This window comes from Callorhinus ursinus, unplaced genomic scaffold (assembly GCF_003265705.2).
Source record: "Callorhinus ursinus isolate GAN/ISIS: 27379988/994484 unplaced genomic scaffold, GSC_fseal_2.0 scaffold7, whole genome shotgun sequence".
In the NCBI taxonomy this organism is placed as follows: domain Eukaryota; kingdom Metazoa; phylum Chordata; class Mammalia; order Carnivora; family Otariidae; genus Callorhinus; species Callorhinus ursinus.
Genome location: NW_027397069.1, coordinates 23,700,463 through 23,721,748, shown reverse-complemented (window position 1 = coordinate 23,721,748; position 21,286 = coordinate 23,700,463). Strand labels below are relative to the sequence as shown.

At 32.7% G+C, this 21,286-nt stretch overlaps 1 protein-coding gene across 16 annotated transcripts in view; it reads right to left on the bottom strand.

Moving 5' to 3' along the window:
- The window catches only part of RBM26 (RNA binding motif protein 26), an 84,766-nt gene that overhangs the window by 4,571 nt on the left and 58,909 nt on the right, over window positions 1-21,286 (bottom strand). For 11 of the 16 annotated variants that reach the window (XM_025874707.2, XM_025874711.2, XM_025874702.2 and 8 more), the window contains 5 exons: window positions 20,325-20,429; window positions 17,057-17,257; window positions 14,314-14,400; window positions 5,867-5,980; window positions 2,355-4,215 (listed from right to left, as the gene is read on the bottom strand). In XM_025874707.2, the coding sequence (XP_025730492.1) occupies window positions 4,126-4,215; window positions 5,867-5,980; window positions 14,314-14,400; window positions 17,057-17,257; window positions 20,325-20,429 (597 nt within the window). In that variant the 3' untranslated portion in view covers window positions 2,355-4,125. The remainder of the gene's footprint in view (window positions 1-2,354; window positions 4,216-5,866; window positions 5,981-14,313; window positions 14,401-17,056; window positions 17,258-20,324; window positions 20,430-21,286) is intronic. The other 5 variants (XM_025874703.2, XM_073894405.1, XM_025874704.2 and 2 more) reach the window with 3 other exon arrangements.

Here is a 21,286-nt window from a genome sequence, read left to right as displayed (position 1 = left end):
ACTCTAAAATAACCATTGATATTTCAACATACCAAACAAGCAAATGTTTTGCTTTCTTATGTAACCCTTAGAGCCAATGATTAGTAGTGTTCCAAGGAAGAGTGGAAATACAGTCCCCATAAAACAGTTCTAGTCACAGGAAATTTCCTAGAATTAAGCTCAACCATACTTTCTACAGGTAATCAGTCTAAAACACTGAAGTTTTGTCTACTGGTTGATACACTTGATCATATTACAATAAAACAAGAGCTATGGAATACTCTCCCATTCCTGCAACATGATTTCATTAAATGGTTGGGCATCAATTAAATACTAAAATTAATTTTTAAAATCTTACAATTATTCAATAACATTTAAACAACACTGTTTAAGTAGACATAAAATATTGAGTGAAATATGAAAAATGACAACTCAACCATCCCTTGAGGTAATCCTAATCAATCTTTTAACCAATAATATATAATTTCCCTCATTTTTTTTCCTTTAAGTAGCAGCTACCTACATTGTTCTGAATCCTTTTTTCACTTCAAACTCAGCCCAGATCTGTACTAAAGCAAAGAACTTGTTGGGAGAATTGTAGAATTAAATATGTGTTTCAAGTAAAGAGTTTTAGACTTTGAGTTTAGAAGCAAAAGGAAAAGTAAGTAGACAGTCTACTAAGTCTAGTGACAGGGAAGTTTAGCTATACTTTAGAGGTTAAATGAATTTTGTGCCAGAAAAGCATTTGGGAACACTATATACAAAACTGTACCAAGACATATTAATACAGATTATCATAACCAAATCTAAGTTGTTTCCATTGATAAGATGACAGAAACAACAACAGCATCAACAGGTAGGGAGAACTGGTACAGATATATTAAACTGTTTTAGATCAAATATACTACCAAGAAAACTACAGGTGTGAAAGGGACCTTAAGATCATCTAGTCCAACCCCTTTCATTTTACAGACAAGGAAACACCCCTGGATAAGTTAAGAGACTTGTCTAAGGCCAGAGAGTTAGTTGCAGAGCTGGGACCCAAAGCTAAATCTCTTAACTCTCATCTGGTAGCTCCATGCTAGGTCATCTTTGGCTATAAAAAAATTAGTGGGATGGACTAGATTGGTGGCTCTTGGCATTTCTTTTCTTACACTGATAGGTTAGTTTACTCCTGAAACTGATTGCAACATTTAATACTCCAAATTATTCATGTCTTAATTAATTGCTGTGGAAATTCCATTAAGACTACATGTATATTCCTCCATTAGTATTTGTAACCCCACTGTTACAATACCTAACTGTTCAACTGTTTAGCAAAATGGTCTCAATAACGGAGAAGACCTTCAGGAGAGATTTTTGAAAAATTGATAAGAATTAACAAGGGATGTAATTGTCACTCCATTATTGGAGATTTAAATATGCATTCATTCATTAATTCATCCAACAAACATCTGAGTGCCCACTATGAGCCAGGTTTTGTGATAATCACTAGAGATAAAAAGATGAATAAGACATGGTCCCCTTCCTAGAGGAGCTTGTAATTTAGTGGGGAAGACAGACATATAAACCAGATAAATTATATTACAACATAAGTACTATAACAGAGATATGAACAAAGTGCTGTTTAGAAGGGAGGGTAAAGGTATGAACTGGCTAATGACCAAGAAGTCTACCAATTCTGTGCGAGAACTACCACATTTACTGCAAACACAATCTCATGCTCAATCAATAATTAGGAAGGAGTAGCAATGTAGAGTTAAAAAAAAAAAAAAAAAGTTGGCACCGAAATCAGAATGCCTGCACTCAAATCTAGTCCTTTCACTCGCTAGCTGTGACTTTGGGCAAGTCACTCCATCTCTATTAGCCTAAGTTTCCTTATCTGTAAAATGTGAATTAGCAACTACTTCAAAGGGATACCTTAAGTTTTAAATCAGAACACATGAAAGTACATGCAGAGTACTAGTATTTATAAGCATATTCATTAATTTCAAAAATCCAATCGCAACCAAGTACTAATATTTATAGTTAAAATCATCTTAATGATAATAAAAATGTAATTGTGAACCTAATGAATGTCTGTAATATTTAATCCTCATTCTTTGGGACAAAATAGAAACACACTTGTTTTCTGATTCATTCAAAGCAACATGGTTTAAAACATTTTAATTTTAGGTTTCTAGAGAATTTAAGACTAGGGAAACTGATAAGCTATTTATGGATTTAAATAAGTAGGAGGTAATTTCAGTTACATTGTAAGGGAATTTTACAATAATTTTTAAAAATCAGGCTAAAATTTACTAGTCAAATTATAAAGCCAAAAATCAGCATGGAGATTTAACTGGCCTTTGAAAGATTTTCTTTCTTTATAATACCTGTTTGGTGTAAAGAGAAGAAACGTGAGCCTCTGCCAATTTGGCACCTTTCACGACTACTAAAAAGAAAAGAAAACAAACTTACCTAATGAATCAGAATAGCACATAGTCAACATACAAGAGACTACATAAAAATATATCACAGATCTAAGAAGTTTTTGAGTAAAGTCACTATTTTGACAAAAGAAATCAATTTTGAAATTTTAAATATTAATACATGTACCAATTGCAAGCCAAAACATTCCTATGAAATAGTATTACCATCAAGAACATATATACAATTTTAACCCTAAGTGTGGGAGGAAAAAAATAAAAGAGGAACAGAATCCATTAGTTACCCCACTGACAGAGGATTATGGTGTTGGAATTACAGTTTGTGACTGTGAGGACCTCAGTATGGGAAGAAAGTGATTTTTTTAATGTGACATTGAATATAATCACTGTAATCTCAAGAGGGGCAAGAAACACTTGCAACTGAAATGATGAATTTTGAAAGATAAATATGTAATCTCCCACCCCCTCATTCTACAAAGAATGCATTTATTTCCTGAAACTGCTGTATCAACTTTCAACGATCACGTTCATTTGCCAGAGAAATCCACTTAAAAATCACAATACTGTTGCAAATGTCAAAGATTTTTATACAAGTATAGGAAATGCACACTTAAAATATCAGACTGGAACACTTACCAAACAGTGTTTTCCTAAAGTAGTATCTATAGTACATTTCTTTATTCATACATCTTCAAATGGTCAAGTTTTCTTTCATATATCCAAAATGTAATATGATGTTTTCTTATTCACCAAATGTTAGCTCTACTTGAAGTCTGGTTCCAAACTAATCAGCCTGCTTTTAAATTTTAAGACATCTGTTGAAAATTTATAGGATCAAACCAAACTGAAGTGGTATAAATTTTTAACATTGGATTGTACATTATTGTAAAGGTATCAGTAACCATTATTAATAAGTTAGTGATTATAGCTCCTTTTGTGATAATTGGGGGGAAGGGTAGATCACCATCTGGAATGGTCTATTTATTTTAATTTTTTTTCTTTTCTTTTCTTTTTTCTTTTTTAAAATCAAGGAACATTGTCTTGGCCTTTGTGGGTTTTTTTTTTTTTTGTCATTGCCTTTTTTTTTTCTTTTCTTTTCAAGAGACCATTCCACTTTATTTTTAACATCTGAATGCATAAGGACTCAAATGCAAAGCAGTCATACACCGTTATCATTAAAACCCATATGGTAAAATACATACACAAGTCCAACAAAAGGCTAATACATAGTAAAGCCTAAGCATACTACTATGTAATATTATGAATACATAACTTGGAGACTTTAGTTAGAGTACTATGTTATCTATTCATTTTTGAAAACATTCATTAAGATTTTAAATGCAAATTCATTCCTTATTTGGAGTAAAACAAAATCCTCTAAGTTATAACAAGTATTGGTCGTAAGTTTTTAGACCTATTCTTTAAATTACAAAGAACCCAAAGAATTCCGTAATGTTCAGTAGAAGTATGTAATAAAAACATTGCATATGTTTCTAGTGTGATGTCTTTAGCAATTGTTTACTGAAATAAAATGCAAACATCAATCTTTCAAAATACAGGATCAGAAGGTAGTTTTCTTCTCTTTTGTCTATTTGTGAAATCCATCTTCATCACATTTTACCAAAAAATTGTTTTTACAAATATGTAAAAGTACATTAGATAATACTAATGAAACACAGGTAGAGTTCTAGCATATGCAGATCAATGATCAGTCAAATCATCTTCTCCAAGAACGAGATTCATTGTCCTCTTCTTCTTCATCATCATCTTGAAGTAATGAGTCATCCACCAAAGACTCTTCCTGAAACTTTAGGTTAAAATGCATTTAGGAATTTACCCAAAAAAAAAGAAAAGAAAAAAGGTGACACTTTTAAATACTGATTTCTCTCAACAGAGGTGAATACAAAAGGTATTTCTATAGCTACAATACTCAAGAACAAAGAAAAGCAAACTTTATCCACTCAGTGGCTTCTCTACAGTATCTATTCTATTGCTTATATCAAACAGGCACTAAAACAATATCCAAGGAAGCCCTTGTACATGCCATTTCTCCTGCCTCACTTGATTAAATTATGCCATCTTCTACACCTGCAGAACAGTGCTCAATACCTTTAGTGCTTAAAAAAGAAAACATCAATTTAAGTCTTCTTTGACTTACCCTGTCTAACCCTGGACACTAAATCAACCAATAAACTTGTAGAAATGTCTATCAAGATTTATAGATTTATATTTTTTTCTGCTATATGTAACAAACATTTCTTTTATAGCATTCCTTGCTTTTCCCCATTCCCTTCATAAAAGCTTCTCAGACTGCTTTTCAAACTTTTCAAAATACCTAATACCAGGAGCTCTCCTGCTTTTCTCCCCATTCAATTCAAACTCATGGAAGGACAAAGGTATAATCTAAAACATAAAATGACAAATCATGTATATGAGTTTCAAAATACACATTTTATTCTTGCATTTGACTACGGATATGTATAACAGCCTTGAATGCTCTTCAAACAAAATGAAGTGCCATTACGAAAATCTAACAAAGGTAAAACATGGAATCATTGTTTCCCCACCTTACCTTTATTTATTAACCTCAACTTTTTCCTACAGCTTATTTCATCATCAAACAAAATAGAGTTATTTTTATGTTTATGATTTCAAAGGGCTCTCCCACTTCATTGTTCTTTATGTTCACACCTCTCAGCCATCATACTAATTGCTGTACCCAAGAAAAATGGACTGTTCCACACCTATTCCTCTTCCACACCTAAAATGCCTCTCTCAACTCTATTTCCAGTCCCAGCTCTTGGTTATGGAAAGCTTTTTTTATCACTTAGGGTTCAGCTCCACTGTCACCACCTTCTTCAAGATTCTTCTGGACAGAAGTAATTACTCCTTCCCCTGGGTTCCCACAGCGTATTGTTCAAATCTTTATTGAGCATATCACTCTGCCTTTCATTATAATTAGTTTCTTATGTGTCGTCACCACCCCCCTTTCCAGATTATAAGCTCCTTGATGATAGGGACCGTGTCTTATTCATTTTTGTGCCTATCACAGTATCTACCATATAGCAGGCATTCACTCTAATGAACTAAAACAGTATGAATTAAAATAAAGGAAACCTGAAATGTTAATAAAGCAAATGAGTAGGATATATACTCTAAAATTTAAAATATTACAAGATTTCCTGTGGATAAAAATCTAAAGAATAATTACTGTCTTCTAAGAGTAAATGAAAACTGAGTATATATATGATTTTCTTTCTTTCTTTTTTTGGATTAGCAATCCATAGTTCTCATTAATCCAGAAAATTTAAAGTTGTCTGCATTTATCTGACATCCCCTGCCTGGAATATGGCTCAGGAATAAAAGTTTTATGTTAAAATCACAGCCATAAAATCACATTTCATATAAAAATGTGAACATTTAAGGGCCAAAACAAATTAAAAAAAAAACAAACATACTTCCTCTTCATCAGGTTCAACTTCTTCTGTTTCAACAGCTGAAATATTAGTTATTGGTTTATTCCATGCCAGTTTTAGATCCTGCCCTTTGAAACGAGCTCCATGAACTGCAGCCTAAAACAATTAAGAACATTAGAACGTAGAACATTAATAATTTCTGAAGAAAAAAATGAAATGTTATAGTACCTAATATTTAAATTAAATTAGTAAAACAAAAGTGAAGACACCTATCCATTTATTTTGTGGTTATTTATTTCGCCATTTACTATTTATTATTATAATTTATAATTTACTTTTAATGGTTATTTACTTCTAAAATCAGCTTTGTGGTTGGAAATACTTTTAAAAAGAAAAGAAGAACACTTTCTCATGCTTGAGCAGAGCTATTATACGAATGCCCAGCATCTGACTATAACTATGGCTGCATGTTTACAATACAATGATAATGGCTACTGGAGGTAACAATCTCAAGGCAATTCAAGATTCTGGCTATAGGTTCTGAACTAACATCCAAATTAGGATCAATAGGCTAAATGTATTTTATTGCATTTTAATTCTTGTTAATTTATGAATGATATATATAGTAACTACAAACTGGAAACCTTTAATATAAAAATAATTTTGCATGTGTAAGGTATCACATTTTAAAATTACATCAGTAGTTTAAAGTATCACATTGTATTTAAATATACAATGTTTGACATGTATCAACCCTTATGAAATATAAGTATTTCCATGAAGAAAAAACCCCTGAATGTTTCTATTGAAACTAATGTACTTCCTACAAAGCTTTCAGAACTACATAAAAGTTAAACTTAGTATCTGCTAAATTAAACGGCTGGTTAGGAAATCATGCATTCAAATTAAAGTAACATGAACTGATATAAATCAATGTTAGCAACATACCAGAATAACTCGTAGTCACAAAAGATTTATAGCACAACCTCAAAGTATAGCATGTGAAATCTAGAAACAATTACATGTTCAATGACACCTGACCATGAGTTGTGTGATATTAAAGTCTCCAGGTATAAATTTTAAATCTGAACATATAAATCTATGATAAATTTAAGAGATTTTACACCTATTAAAATGCAGTTCAGGAGTTTTTAGTCCATGGCCTCATCACAGTGTCATGTAACTAAAAAAATTTTTAAGTACTTATATATGATATTTAAGATTAAAAACTTAGTTTTTTAAAGCTAAAACTATTACATAAAAATACATTACTATAAGGAATTCTAATAGTGTCATACCAAATATCTACTCATAAAGCTCTTTTCATCCAGTTAAAAAATTTTAATGACATTTTCTATAAGTTCTTGACAAACATTTCTGATGACCAAATATTGTAAATCTCTATATTTAGCACATATACCTTCAAATTTATAAGGTGAGTCTACAACCCTCGAAAGTTTTTATTTTAACATTTTACAGGATGATTTTCAAAGCTAGGTATATTTAACATTTTATCAACATTCTCCATTGGAAATTTTTGATTATTTGGCTGTATAAATGTGAGATAACTAAGTTCTTGCTTTTTAAATATACAAATTTATTTTATATAATTTGCAACATAAAATCTTTAAAAGTTTAAAAAAAAATACAATCCATCCATTTTATTTTTTAAAAAATTCAAAAATTTCAGGTTACATAATGTAAAATATCATAATCCATGACTGTCCCATCCTGAAGAGATAACCACTATCCTATGAAGAATTTGGAAAAAAAAATCTTGCAACACATTAAAAAAAGTCCTATGCACATAGTAAGAGGCTTTATGTATATACATATGTAGGATATGTACATGGGAACATACTTTACTGGTCTGTACACCTTCTTTCTTATATTATTAATCCAATTATTTCACAGAATTGTTTTCATAGTCATACCAATAGATTTTTCACTTTTCTTGAATGGCTATTTATATACACATACACCCACACCAAATATATTTAAACTAATTTCTTGAGTGGAACTTTGTCCTATTTGTTTGGCAAACTATTCTTTTCTCAACTAGATCTTGATTTTGTTTACAGTGCATGTTTTTATTGAAGGGAAAGGGGTTGCTGCTGTTCTTTTTGTCATAAATAAGTTTACATTCTCATGTACTGTAATTTATCAGTGTTTACCTTTACGGCTTCCAGATTGTGCCAGTCCTTTAAAAAGCCCCCTCCACACTAAGATTACTTTTAGGAATCCCCTAGCTTTTTACTAATCATATGTATTGAAAAAAGAAAAAACTTTTATGCACCTTTGATACCAAAAATAAAGGCATAATGTATAATTTTTTCCTAACACTCAGTTGTCCTAACATTTACAGATTAGTCAATTTAAATTTCCTGATTTAAATAAAATATCTCCTTGTAATCCTCTACAATTCTTTTATATATTTAGGTCTTTTTCTGAACTTTATTTTGTTTTATTACCTGTCTATCCATACCATTACTATATTATTTATTTCATAATGAATTTGGTATCACTATTCATCCTTTTCAGAATATTCTTGGTTATTCTGACATTATTTTGTCCTGCTGACCTCTGGAATTTTTTGGCCAAGTCCAGTATCATACTGTCTTACTATTGCTTAATAGTATAATATCAACTAGATCAATACTTTTCAATACTGTGGCAGTTGCTTCAAGAGTTCTGCAACCATTTTATTAAAATGTATATTAAAAAATGAACCTCGTAACTACTTATAAAATGTTAATTGTTTAAAAGTATTCTAGGGGCACCTGAGTGGCTCAGATGGTTAAGCGTCTGCCCTCAGCTCAGGTCATGATCTCAGGGTCCTGGGATCGAGCCCCGCATCGGACTCCCTGCTCAGTGGGGAGCCTGCTTCTCTCTCTGCCTCTGCCTCTCTCTGCCTCTCTCTCTCTCTCTCTCTCTCTCTCTCTCTCTCTCTCTCTCTCTCTGACTCTCATGAATAAATAAATAAAACATTTTTTAAAATAAATAAATAAATGTATTCTACAGGATGCTTATTTGAGCAAGGTGGTAGTGGTTATAAAGGTGGAAGTGGGGCTAAATGTAAAATTATACAAAATAAGAAAGGAAAGTGGGAGAAATAACTTCAAAAGAAGATAAAATTAAATTTGCTCATCTTAATGAAAACAGTTGATAATCTAAATGAAAAACTACCAAAGTAACAAAGTAAAGCCAGAAAGAAAAAAATATATAGGGACGCCTGGATGGCTCAGTTGGTTTAGCATTTGCCTTTGGCTCAGGTCATGAACCCAGGGTCCTGAAATCAAGTCCCTCATCCATCGGGCTCCTTGCTCAGTGGGGAGAGCCTGCTTCTCCCTCTGACTACTGCTCCCCCTGTTTGTGTTCGATCTCTCTGACAATTAAATAAAACCTTTAAAAGAAAAAAATATAAACAAATCCTTTCTGCAGAAAAGAAAAAGATTTTAAAAAGATACATGGTCAAAAAATCAGCAGACCCTGATATTTTCACAGATAAATTCTATTAAACATTTAAGAAAATATATCTCCAACGTTACTTAAAATTAACTCAGAGCACAAAGATGGAAAACTTTTCAATTACTTTTTATAAAGCCAGGTAATAGTGATACCTGATGAAAATATTATACCCCTCCCCCAAATCTACAAACCAATCTTACTTCTGAAGACTGAATTAAAGCTACAGACAAATACAAGAATAAAATCGGGGCGCCTGGGTGGCTCAGTCGTTAAGCGTCTGCCTTCGGCTCAGGTCATGGTCCCAGGGTCCTGGGATCAAGCCCCACATCGTCGGGCTCCCTGCTCAGCGGGAAGTCTGCTTCTCCCTCCCCTCCTGCCTGCTGCTCTGCCTACGTGTGCTGTCAAATAAATATATAAAATCTTAAAAAAAAAAAAAAAAAAAAACCTTGTCATTTGTGACAACATGATGAATCTGGAGGGTTATTATGCTAAATGAAGTAAGTCAGGGAACGACAAATACCATATGATTTCACTTATATGTAGAATCTAAAAAAACAAACACTCTCAAATACAGAGAACAGACTGGCGGTTGCCAGAGGGGAGATGGATTGGGGAATGGGCAAAATACCTGAAGGGGATTAAGAGGTACAAACCTCAGTTAAAAAACAAGTCACATGGATGAAGAATATAATAAATATAATCAATAATATTGTAAAAATGTTGTATGGTGACTACACTTATCATGATGATAAGTGAGTAACGTAGAGAACTGTCAAATCACTATGCTGTACACCTGAAACTAATATAACATTGTATGTCAACTATAGTTCAATAAATTTTTTAAAGTAAAAATAGATAAAAATAAATAAAAAAAAAAGAAACAGACTTCAGACTTCAGGGATTTATCAAAGAAAAATACAATACAGTGGGGAATCTGTACCAGAAGCAAATGGTTAGTTCAGTCTCAGGAAACACTATAAATAGATGAGGGAACAAACCCCCCGTATTTCTATAAATACACAAAAATTATGATGAAATCCATTTCTGATCAAACCCAAAAATCTCTACAGCTTTCAAAAAACAGGAATCATTTGTGTTCTACCTTAATCTAAAAAGCCAGCATCATATATAATACTAAAATTATTAGAAATTTTTTCATTCATTTATTTTCATTCACTTCACAAGGAAGACAATGAATGTCATTTCATGAGTAAAGACACAATTACTACTACTGTTATTTAACATTTTTCTAAGGGTATTAACTAACAGAAAGTAAGAAGTTATAAACATTAAAGATGGATATGATTACCTGAAAAACCCAGGACAACAAAATTAAAAATCTATCAAAAGATAATTTGGTAAGATGGCAGCTACATATTTAATAAAAACAGACAAATAGTTTTTCTACATACAAACAATCAAGAGAAAATACAGTGGAAAAAAAGACCTCATTTAAAGTAACTAGAAGTTAAATGACTGGGGGAAAACTAATGTATTTATTTATATAAAGGAATTATACATATGTTATATATATTTTACATTATATATTATATACTACTATATTATGTTTACATTATATATTATATATTATGTAATCCGCAACATATGTACATGACCTATATCGATTTTATATATATATATATATATATATATATATATATATATAAAGTCTATATAAAGAAAACCTCTAAATGCTCCTAGAGAAAGAATAAAGGGCTGAAATACAATGATGTTCTAGAGGAATATTTGTATCATAAAGATGTTAATTCTCCCATAAAGTATTCATTTTAGAACCTGCTATGTTTATTCTAAAGCTTACGTAGAAAATAAATATATAAAATCTACCAGGAAGATGGTAAAAATGAATAATAGCTGGGCATAATATGAGGGAATCCAAACAACAGCCCTGACAAACTATTAAAATATAAAGTTTAGCTTAATTAAAGCCACGCAGAAGAGGCACATGGATAGAAAACTGATCAATGGAAGAGAACGAATCCCCAACATAACCCAATAAACACAGAAAATTTTTACATACTAAGGGTATTTCACCTAAGTCTGGGAAACTAGCTTTTACTCAATGAAATCAAGTAGGCTCCCCATTTCACACCTTACACCAAATAAAATTCATATGAATTTTCATTAAAATGTTTGGAACTTATAAGCTAATTTTCTAGAAAAAAAATCAGAAAAAAAATCAGAAGAGAACTCAGCAAGATAGTAGACAAATGACATTAACAGTTGACAGAAAAAGAAATAAAGAGCATTTAAACAAATATGAAAGTGTTCAATTTTAATATGAGTAAAGTGTATATTAAAACTGAAATGAGTTGCTATTTTTACCAAAATTAAACTGATACCATACTGCAGCTTAAGTACCCATGTATTTTATATAAGCAAAGCACTATGCAGAGTACACACTATGGCAAGTGTGTGGGGAAAATGCACCCTCATACATCTTTGGTGGGTAAGCAAATGTGGTACAACCTATATGGGGGTGGAGGATGAAGGGAGCAATTTTAGAACTCTCCATCAAAAATTTAAATGCACATATCCTTTCATCCAGCAATAATGTATCAAGACTATATCTTATAGTCATATTTACATATGTACACAGAGAAATATGCACCAAGAATATTCACTGCTGCACTGTAAAAGAATAAAAACAATTTAAAGGCCATCAACGTGGTTGATTAAATTTGGTACATCCTTTCTCACTTTTCAGTCATATATGAATGTCTCAAGTACCTTATCTTGTACTTTCACTTTGAAATACTGTGCCATCTATTGATTACAGAAAATACAGAGACATTCATTCGCTCATCTAGGACAACGGTTCAGAAAATAAGAACAAAGAAATATTTGGAAATAAGCATTAGAAAAGGTTGATAATTTTCTTTCCTTGGGAAAGCCTATCATTTACCTTGAATTTATAATCTTTGACATTTTCAGTGTTAAAATTTTCTTTATTTTATAAAATGATGGTGACGGTACATGAAATCTATTTTGTCTTTTTTAAGCATTCTTCCTTAACGAAATTAAAAACTGGTGCCTCTATGTCAAACACTAATTTTTAAATTACCAAACTTCAATGGTCCCTGAAATCCAGAAGTTTGAAAACCAATGCTTTAGCCTATATCCTGCTTGGAGAAGATAAGCTTCAACTTAGTTTTCTATTCTTTTCTACAATAGAAGGTTACAAAATTTTAAGAATTTTTTTGGCTTGGGGCGCCTGGGTGGCTCAGATGGTTAAGCGTCTGCCTTCAGCTCAGGTCATGATCCCAGACTCCTGGGATCGGGTCCCGCATCGGGCTCCCTGCTCCTTGGGAGCCTGCTTCTCCCTCTGCCTCTCTCTCTGCCTCTCATGAATAAATAAAATCTTAAAAAAAAAAAAAAATTTTTTTTGGCTTAAGGAAATGATTATGGATTAACAACTCCTATAATTTAATTCCAAATGTTTATCATAGCAATGGTAGTTCCTCCTTTCAGGCTATTAAGTAATTCCAACTAAACTTGTATTTACTCTGAAAAGATAGTTCTTATTAGATCTAACTTATTTTGTCACTTCTTCAACCTCCATATAATTCAGTGTTTTAAAGTCTTTGTCATACATTAATCTCAGTCTTTTGAATTGATTGCTATTCATTTGGAAAACATATGCATTGTATAAACATACATATATATGGACATATAAATATACACATCTGAGGTGGAAAAAGCAACACCCAAGAAAGAAGGTATATGTCAATAAATTTTCCAAAAGCCAAACTTTCAAAAATTATTTCAGAGGTAAAAGGTTTTTTTTCTCTCAGCCACATAAGCAAGAAGTTTTAACAAACATTTAACCATTTGTACAATGACAACTAACCACTGTTTATGAGAGTTTTAAACTCCCATCAGTAACATTTTTTACTCTCAAAAAAGATCTTTAAAGTGAAAGATTACCCAAAAGTAGATTTAAAAAAACAAAACTCTAAGACCAGGAACTCCTATTCTATAAAACCATCCACCTCCTACACCGCTAATCTTGACACTAGTTATTACAAGCCCCAGTTGAACACTTACTGAGACTTTTCAGACCCACAGTCTTTTACTGGTTACAATGCTCCAAGAGCAACTCCTACCAGGCTAGGCACCACTGTGATAATCAGGAAGTATTCACTACAAAGAGGATAAATCAATTTAGAAAGTTTTTAAAAATTTAGACCACAATCCACTTAAAACTTCTGAAAAGCATACTACTTTTCCATTCACATTAGGTTAACTGTTTGGAACTCTTACTGCATTTTTCCAAGGACAAGATGGTACATCTATTTCTCTACAATCCTGAAGAAAGAACACACAGGGCTAAAAATGTTCCTATCAAATCTCCCATACTTCATACCCATTTTCCTGTTTAACCTGTTAAACCCAGATGAAAGACAAGGTTGCATATACTCATTCTTTATAAAGACAATTCAAGATACATGGTTTAAGACAACTATATTAAAAGGACCCTAAAAGCTAGAGCAGTGTTATCATGCCTTGGGCAAAAAGTTGCAGAGGCTTAGTTGGGGATATGCTGAGCTAGGGACACATTAGAGTTCAGCCTACTGGGACTAGGAAGTAGCATATGAGGGATGCTTTAGAAGATCCGCCATCAGGATTATATCTCAGCTTCTACCTTATCTCTCATCACTCTTTCTGCCAAAGCAGACTTTGTTCTGGGCCAGCTGAGAAAAAGGCTAATGGAAAGTCAGGTGGCCCTATCCCCTGTGAAAGAGAAAGGAAGGAGAACTGCCAGTGTCTCAAGACAATACAACTTTATATTCAACTTGGTGACTATTCTAATTACATCATGTTATAAGTAGAACTGCCTAACTGCTCATTCTTTGTGGCCATGAATTACTTCACATAATCTATCTACTGTTGAGGTGTAGTTATTTAGTAAGTTAAAAAAATTTCTTTTATATTAAGACAAAAGCAATACTTATAAAACATTTAAATCTGAACTTTCAACAAATCAGATTTCTAATACTTACTGCTTCAGCTTCTGCTCTTGTCTTGAATGTAATTACTGCATGAAGTGAAGAGTCATCAATCTGACAATCTTCAATTTCACCATATTGCTTTAAATTAAAAAGAAGTATTTCCTCCAAATAAATATTTTGAAACATCCAAAATCCTAATGGCTTTTAAAATACCCATAAATGTAACCCAGAATATATAACAATTCATGGTGATTAACAGAAAAAAAAATGATGAATAATTCATTTTAGTACTTGACATTATAAGATAAAGAATGGTCCTATTTACAATTCTATACTTTTTCGAATTAGGGAAACTTATACTTGAATGATTCTTTAAAAAAATGAAACAATGGTCATAACTGGGCTTCCTTAATGTCCTTCCTTCATTATTCCAATCCTAGAATATGCTAAGTTCTTTCTAAAACGGAACATTTAATCCTCAGGATATTCTATGAGTTTTTTGTGTCATTCCCAATTCGAAGATGGTGCAAAAAAAAAAGATTCAGAGGATTTAAATAATTTTCCCAAAGTAATTAAGTTAAATGTCAGGAGAGTCCAGGTCTTTTAACATTCGAACTGACCCTGCTTTCACTCCTATTACATACTCCTCTATACTGCACACTCTTTAAAAAAAAACTAAGCAAATTAAATTATGCTTGCTTTTGGTTTGTTGGATTTTATTTTTTCTGTATGTAGGATTTCTCCTTTATATTTCCCTTAAATAGCAATCTTTAGTATATAAAATTCTAGTCCTTCATTTATCATTACTCATACCTTCCATCTTTCTTAGCCAAAAACAAAATAACTATAATCTCATTAAATACACACACACACACACACACACACCTATTCCCCATATCGAAATTTCTGTAAAGATAATGGACTCTAGCATCAATCAGCTCCTTTCAGCTGTCAGTTACTAGCTGTGTGAACTTGAACAAGTTACTTAATCTCTTCATGCTTTATCTTCATCTCTAAAGTGAGCATAATAAAGGTACGTACCTCAGAGTTGTTGAGATAACTCATAAGATAATTAATTATATAAGGCACTCAGAATAATACCTGCCACAAAATAAATGCTCTATAACTTTTAGCTATAATTTTTATTATTAATACTACTGGTTCCAGTATAAATTAATGAAGGCATTTTGTTAATCACAATTTATAACAGTCAATGGTCCTATAATAATGGTTTGTCTCTGTTACTTGTCCCATGTTCAAATCCCAGGTTGAGACGGAGAACTAAACTTTAAAACTGCATTCTTAAATGATTATTTTTAAATGTGCATTACCATTACTAACTTTGAAAGGAGTTCAAATCTCTAAATGTATGCAAGAATCTCCATTTAGAGGCTCTGAATATTTATAAAACCAAAACCATCCTAGTCTCACTAAAATACATTCACAACAAACTCACCTGGTTTATTTGGATTTAGCATATTCTTTGCTAGTTTCTTGATTAGCTGTATAACTGTATGCAAAACACTTAATTATTTGGATCTCCTTTCCTTTGTGAAAGGGGTGGGGGAAGCTGGGGTGGGTAACAGGCAAGAATTGGGCTAGATTATCTCTAACAACCTTTCTAGCTCTCTGATTCCTTTCTTTCTCCCTTTGAAGCCATCAAGCATAGGACTTTCCAGACTCCTCATCCTTAAATATTAATCATTTTAGTTATTTCTTAAATATATACAATTTCTTTCAATAATTCCCTATGTCCTGACAAAGTAGTTTCACCTTTATAACTTCTGTTAACAGCCTAAAATATGATTGGCAAACATTTAAATCTGAATTTCCAAAGGATTCAATCATTTGTGTACCTATCTATAAGTTTATTGATCCCTTCAAGATCTAAGCTCCAGTTTTCCTACCTCATGAAATTCTCCTGTATTATTCCTTTTCCATCATATGCCTGTGTGAAAGATACTTTTCTAAGTTACTAAGTACTTACAGTTTTTAATAAATTTACCTTGATGACGTGATAAATTATGTTTGCAGTTTACTTTAACTGCTTTGTGTTAAAACAATATATATAAAATCCTTGAAGGTAAAGAACTGGTTATTTCCTTCCTATCTCCAGAGCAGTTACTACAGTCCTAAAGGCAAGACCGATGCTTAGTAACTAACCTTTGGGATACCACTAAGAATCACAACATTTAAGTTGAAAAGGCCTTTAGGCAAGTGTAACTTCCATTCTGCACACGAGCCCAATAGATCCCAGGAAGTCCAAGTTAAATAATGGGTTAGCCAGGACTAGAATCTCATTCTCCTTTCTCATAGGTCTATATTAGACTGACTCCCTTAAATTATATCCTGCCAGTGAATAAAGGCAACTTCAAGATCATATATCAAAATTTTGTCTTATTTCATTTCGAAGGTCAGCTAGATCAAGAATACAGTATTAACAAATAAAATTCCATCTTAATTTAAAAAAATCTGGGTGGCTACATGATGTGTTAAATTTTCTCTTCAAAGTATGTATCAAATGAAACTAAACTACAGGACATCCCCTTCTGAAATAGCAAAACTTAAATCATTCCTTTCATAGTATCTGAAGGCCTATACCAATTAAACAAACAAACAAAAAAAATCCCTGTTTGTTTTTTAAATAATTAGCAAAAGATCATTATGGATTAATCAAACCCTTTGGTCAGATTAATGGGTTTGAATTACTCATATTTTCATAATTTCCCCTTCAATATCCATCATCCCCAACAATGCTTATCAGTATGTGTTTTGTTGGACAGTAAGAAAGTACCGCAAAATGAGGAAGAAGATCTTCTCGATCACTCTCTGTAAATGCAGAAATCTCCAATGCCCTGGGACGATGATCCACCACAGCATGACCAGGCACACCTCGACCTCGACCTCGACCCCTGCCTCGGCCATGAGCTGCACCTCGGCCTCTTGAGTGAATTCCTCTACCCCGACCAGATGAAAGAATCCCTCGTTTTGCAGCCTTGAAGAGATCAGACACACAAGTTAAACATCACAAGCCACGTTATATATATTCTGTCAGAGGAGTAGATCTTTTTTACAATTTGACATCATATTCAAATGCTGGCCTATGAAAGGATCTCATAATTTAAATTAGTTTTAGTTTTTAAAGTGAAAGCAAATTTAGGTAGCTGATGAAATTAGAAAACAAAAGAACATTAATTTAAACAATGTTTTGAAATTATTAAATGTAACTTTTTCTAAGTTCCTACTTTCCAAGATAATCAGACTGTATCATAAAAAGACCAGCAATTCTTGATTTCCAAATATAATGTTAAAATGTTACTTTAGTTTAATACATACATAATACACAATAAATTCATTTTTCCACTTATAACTTTTAAATAGTGTGTTTGTTTGCCTGTTGACTTCAGTAGGTATAATTATCTCAAATTCATCATTTTAGTCACTTATACTATCATTTTACAACCAAGGTAGCACAATACCTTATATTCCATCACATTGTTCTATATGAATAGTATACCATTCCTTCACTGCACAAATATTTAACAAACACTTCCTATGTGCAAGTCCTTACCTTCCTGAAACTCAAATCCTAGAGGGGTAAGAGACATTTAGCAACCAAGTTACTTAATAACATTAATGAGAAGTCACTCAAAGAATAAGGAAATACTTTAAAGACTTGAAAAGAACATTAAAGATTGGCAATGAATAAGATACTAGAATGAAAGCTCCACGAGGATATTTTTTACTTGTTTTATTCTCTACTTGATCCCCAGCACTTAGAACAGCAGCTGACAGAACAGATATTTAATATGTGTTCAATGAGTCAAAGAAGAAACAAAGAACAAAAAAGGTAGGGGTGAGGGGTGGGGGCTACAGCATGAACAAAGGAATCAAGGTCGAAAGAAACACGGTACTTCTAAAAATACAGGAAATCCAGTGCAGCTGGACCACATGGGATGAAAAAATGAAGCTAGAGAGATAGGCAGAACCAGATGATGAAAAATTTTAAGGACCACAATTAAGGATTTTTAATGTTATCCCAAGGGCCGTGAAAATCAGTTAAAACATTTTAAACACAAAAGCATAGTGATGCAATCAAATCGGTATTTAACATGTTGTTCTGACTAGTTTTAAGAACACAGTAGAGGAAAGGTAAAAACAAGCTGGGAAACCAGTTGGTAGGCTACTAAAGTAGCTCCAACAACTGAAGATGGAAGCTTCGTCTACAGCGGTGGCAACACAGAGAAGTAAACATATTTAAGATATATTTGGAGGTAATATATATAAAACTTGGAAATTAATTGATATGGATAATGAAGGAAAGGGAGGAATCAATAAAGATTCTCAGATTTCTGGTTTGGGTAACTGTGTAGATGGAATTTAGGAGCAAGACAAATTCAATTTTGAACAGGTTTAGTCTAAGGATGTGAGATATTCAAGTAGAAATGTCAAGCAGGCACCACTGACAAATCTCTTCAAGTATAAATATTTATTTCTTCATCTCAAGACAGTTCACCTTAACACTTGCTAAAATAATCTAAAATCCAAATAATAAACTTCATAGGTCAAGGATTAATGTTCATAATGGAGCAGCATATACAGACTTACGCTCTGAGGAACACCGTCTCAAAACGTTCCCTGAAAAAGGGGATCCATGGACAAATAAATTTGAGCAGTACTGAATACTGAATATGTATATTTAGGGATTCAAGAACCAAAAACCTCTAAAGAAGCCCTATGGCAACAAGCATGTTTAATACAACCTTTTCCAAATTTATCCGGCCTCAAAAGCTTTTTGCACTAATAACCTGTCAACAAAAAATGGAATTGGTGTTGTCAATGACACACTCTGGGCAACACTGCATTACTGCATAGTCCAACGGTAACTACAAACTAAAATTTAGCCATCATAAAAGGAAACCAGAAAAATGCCATTCGGCATTTAGTTGTATCATGATAGAGAAACCAAGCGTGGACTAACAAAGAATACTGGTAGAACCGTTATTTATTTATTAAAATTTCTGAGCCAAATTTTTAAAAATAACTTGTTTTTTAAAGTGCCACCAACACAGGCAAGTAATCTCCATAATAAAGAAAATACAATTTCTATATTAACATGAAAGAAATCTATGTTTTTCAAAACCTGTTATCTCGGCCAGGACACAAAGGCAACCCTATCAGGTTTCCAGAGAATGCAAAATGTATGCAGGTTTAGAGACCATCCTATGATTTTCTATGACAGACAAGATAGAGACAAGCACAATGGCTGCTAAATGTTAAGTCTTTAATACTTGGATGCCAGTACTAAATTCAGAATATGTCCTATTAGAAAAAAATCATCAAGGTGCTAACAAATTTAGGGAAAAAAGCGTAATTCTCAGATGAAGGCAAAATAATCTAAAAAATAAAAAATTTTAATTGTGGCATCAATCATAAATGTAGACAAGTACCAACTGCATTAATGACATTAATGTCTCTGTACTTCAAAATGTAATTCTGATTTTTAAACATCTTTTTGCTAAATATTACAAATGCTCATTGTAACAATCAATTTCACTAGATTTTTTCTTGTATAATCATGCAGCTAAATTAGAAGTAGTTTATTTTCTTTTATAAACATCCACAGCACCATCTATAGGCAAAACTTAAGTAAGCATGTTTTTAATACAGTTCTCCACTGAGGTCTGATCCTTACAGCAACTCAATATAATATGCCTATATATGCACAGAGTATCTCTGTAAGAATACCTGAAAAGACTTTAATAGATTTTGGTCCCAGGGAGAAGGAGACTAAAATTAGAAAAGGAACCAAACTCACTAGAAGTGGAAGGACCTGGGTGTACAGGCAGAACTGCTACCACCCCTCATTAAATAAAAGATTTTCTCTACCAGCTTTGAAAAATTTGCTAACTTCTTCTCTCCTTTCCTATATCAACTCCCAGTATGTATGTCAGAGACTATCAACAATCACTGACTAGAATGAGGGAGATCTATTTTCAAATTGACCACCATGACTACATCTGCTCCTCTTTATCGTACTGTGTAGTTGTGGTGAAACATACTTCCAGCTGTAATTCTGTATACTTTCTCCGAAGTTCAGTGACTTCTTCTCCAGCTTGCATCTTCTTATATAAATCCAGTTCTGTGTCAAGCAATTCTTTCTGCATCTAGAAAATGGTAATTAATAATTAAGTGACAATTAATATCCTGCACTTATAAAAAACTTTTTTATACAAAGGACTTTTACACATTCCTGTTTAATCCACACATTCCTTCTGTATCTCCAGTCCTACCACCCTAGCCCAAGCCATCAATCACTTCTGGTCTACACTACTACAGTCGCTTCCCCACTGGTTCGACTTCCACTCACTTCCCTATAATTCATTTTCCATACAGAAGCCAGAGTGAGATTTCTATGGACTGATATGAAGTAATTTTCAGGAAATAACTGTGAAAACAAACAAACAAGGTGTTAACGAGCACTATATAGTATGCTTTTGCGCTGGAAAGAATACACACACACACACCAAGAGGGAGGGAAGAATGGGGAGAGGGTCAGAGTGGCAGGGATCAAAGTGAAAAGGTCTTCTATGTTCACTTTTTTAATGTAATTTAACTTTCAAATCATGTTAATGTTTTATTTATTCAAAAAATAAAAGTCAGCAAGAATGAAAGGGAGGGGGACCCAAAACTTACTACAAATAGAAATACATTTAACTTTATCAAACTGATGACATAACCACACAAAAGGGAAAAAAAGTAATCCTAGGCCACAGTTCAGACCCTATGCCCTTAGTTGAATATATTGTGAGCTTGTAAAGAATACAAATAAATCTGAACCTCTTGTCAGAAGTGGTATTGTTGTAGTAATTTGGGAATACGTGGAATGTATTAAATGACTGCAAAAGAGTACTGTACTGACGTTAGTGGGAAGCAAGCTGTCAGTATGGGAACGGGAGACAAAATATGGAGTAAGAGGAGGAAAAGAAGAACCCTGTGGTACTGGATAGAATCAGAAATATCA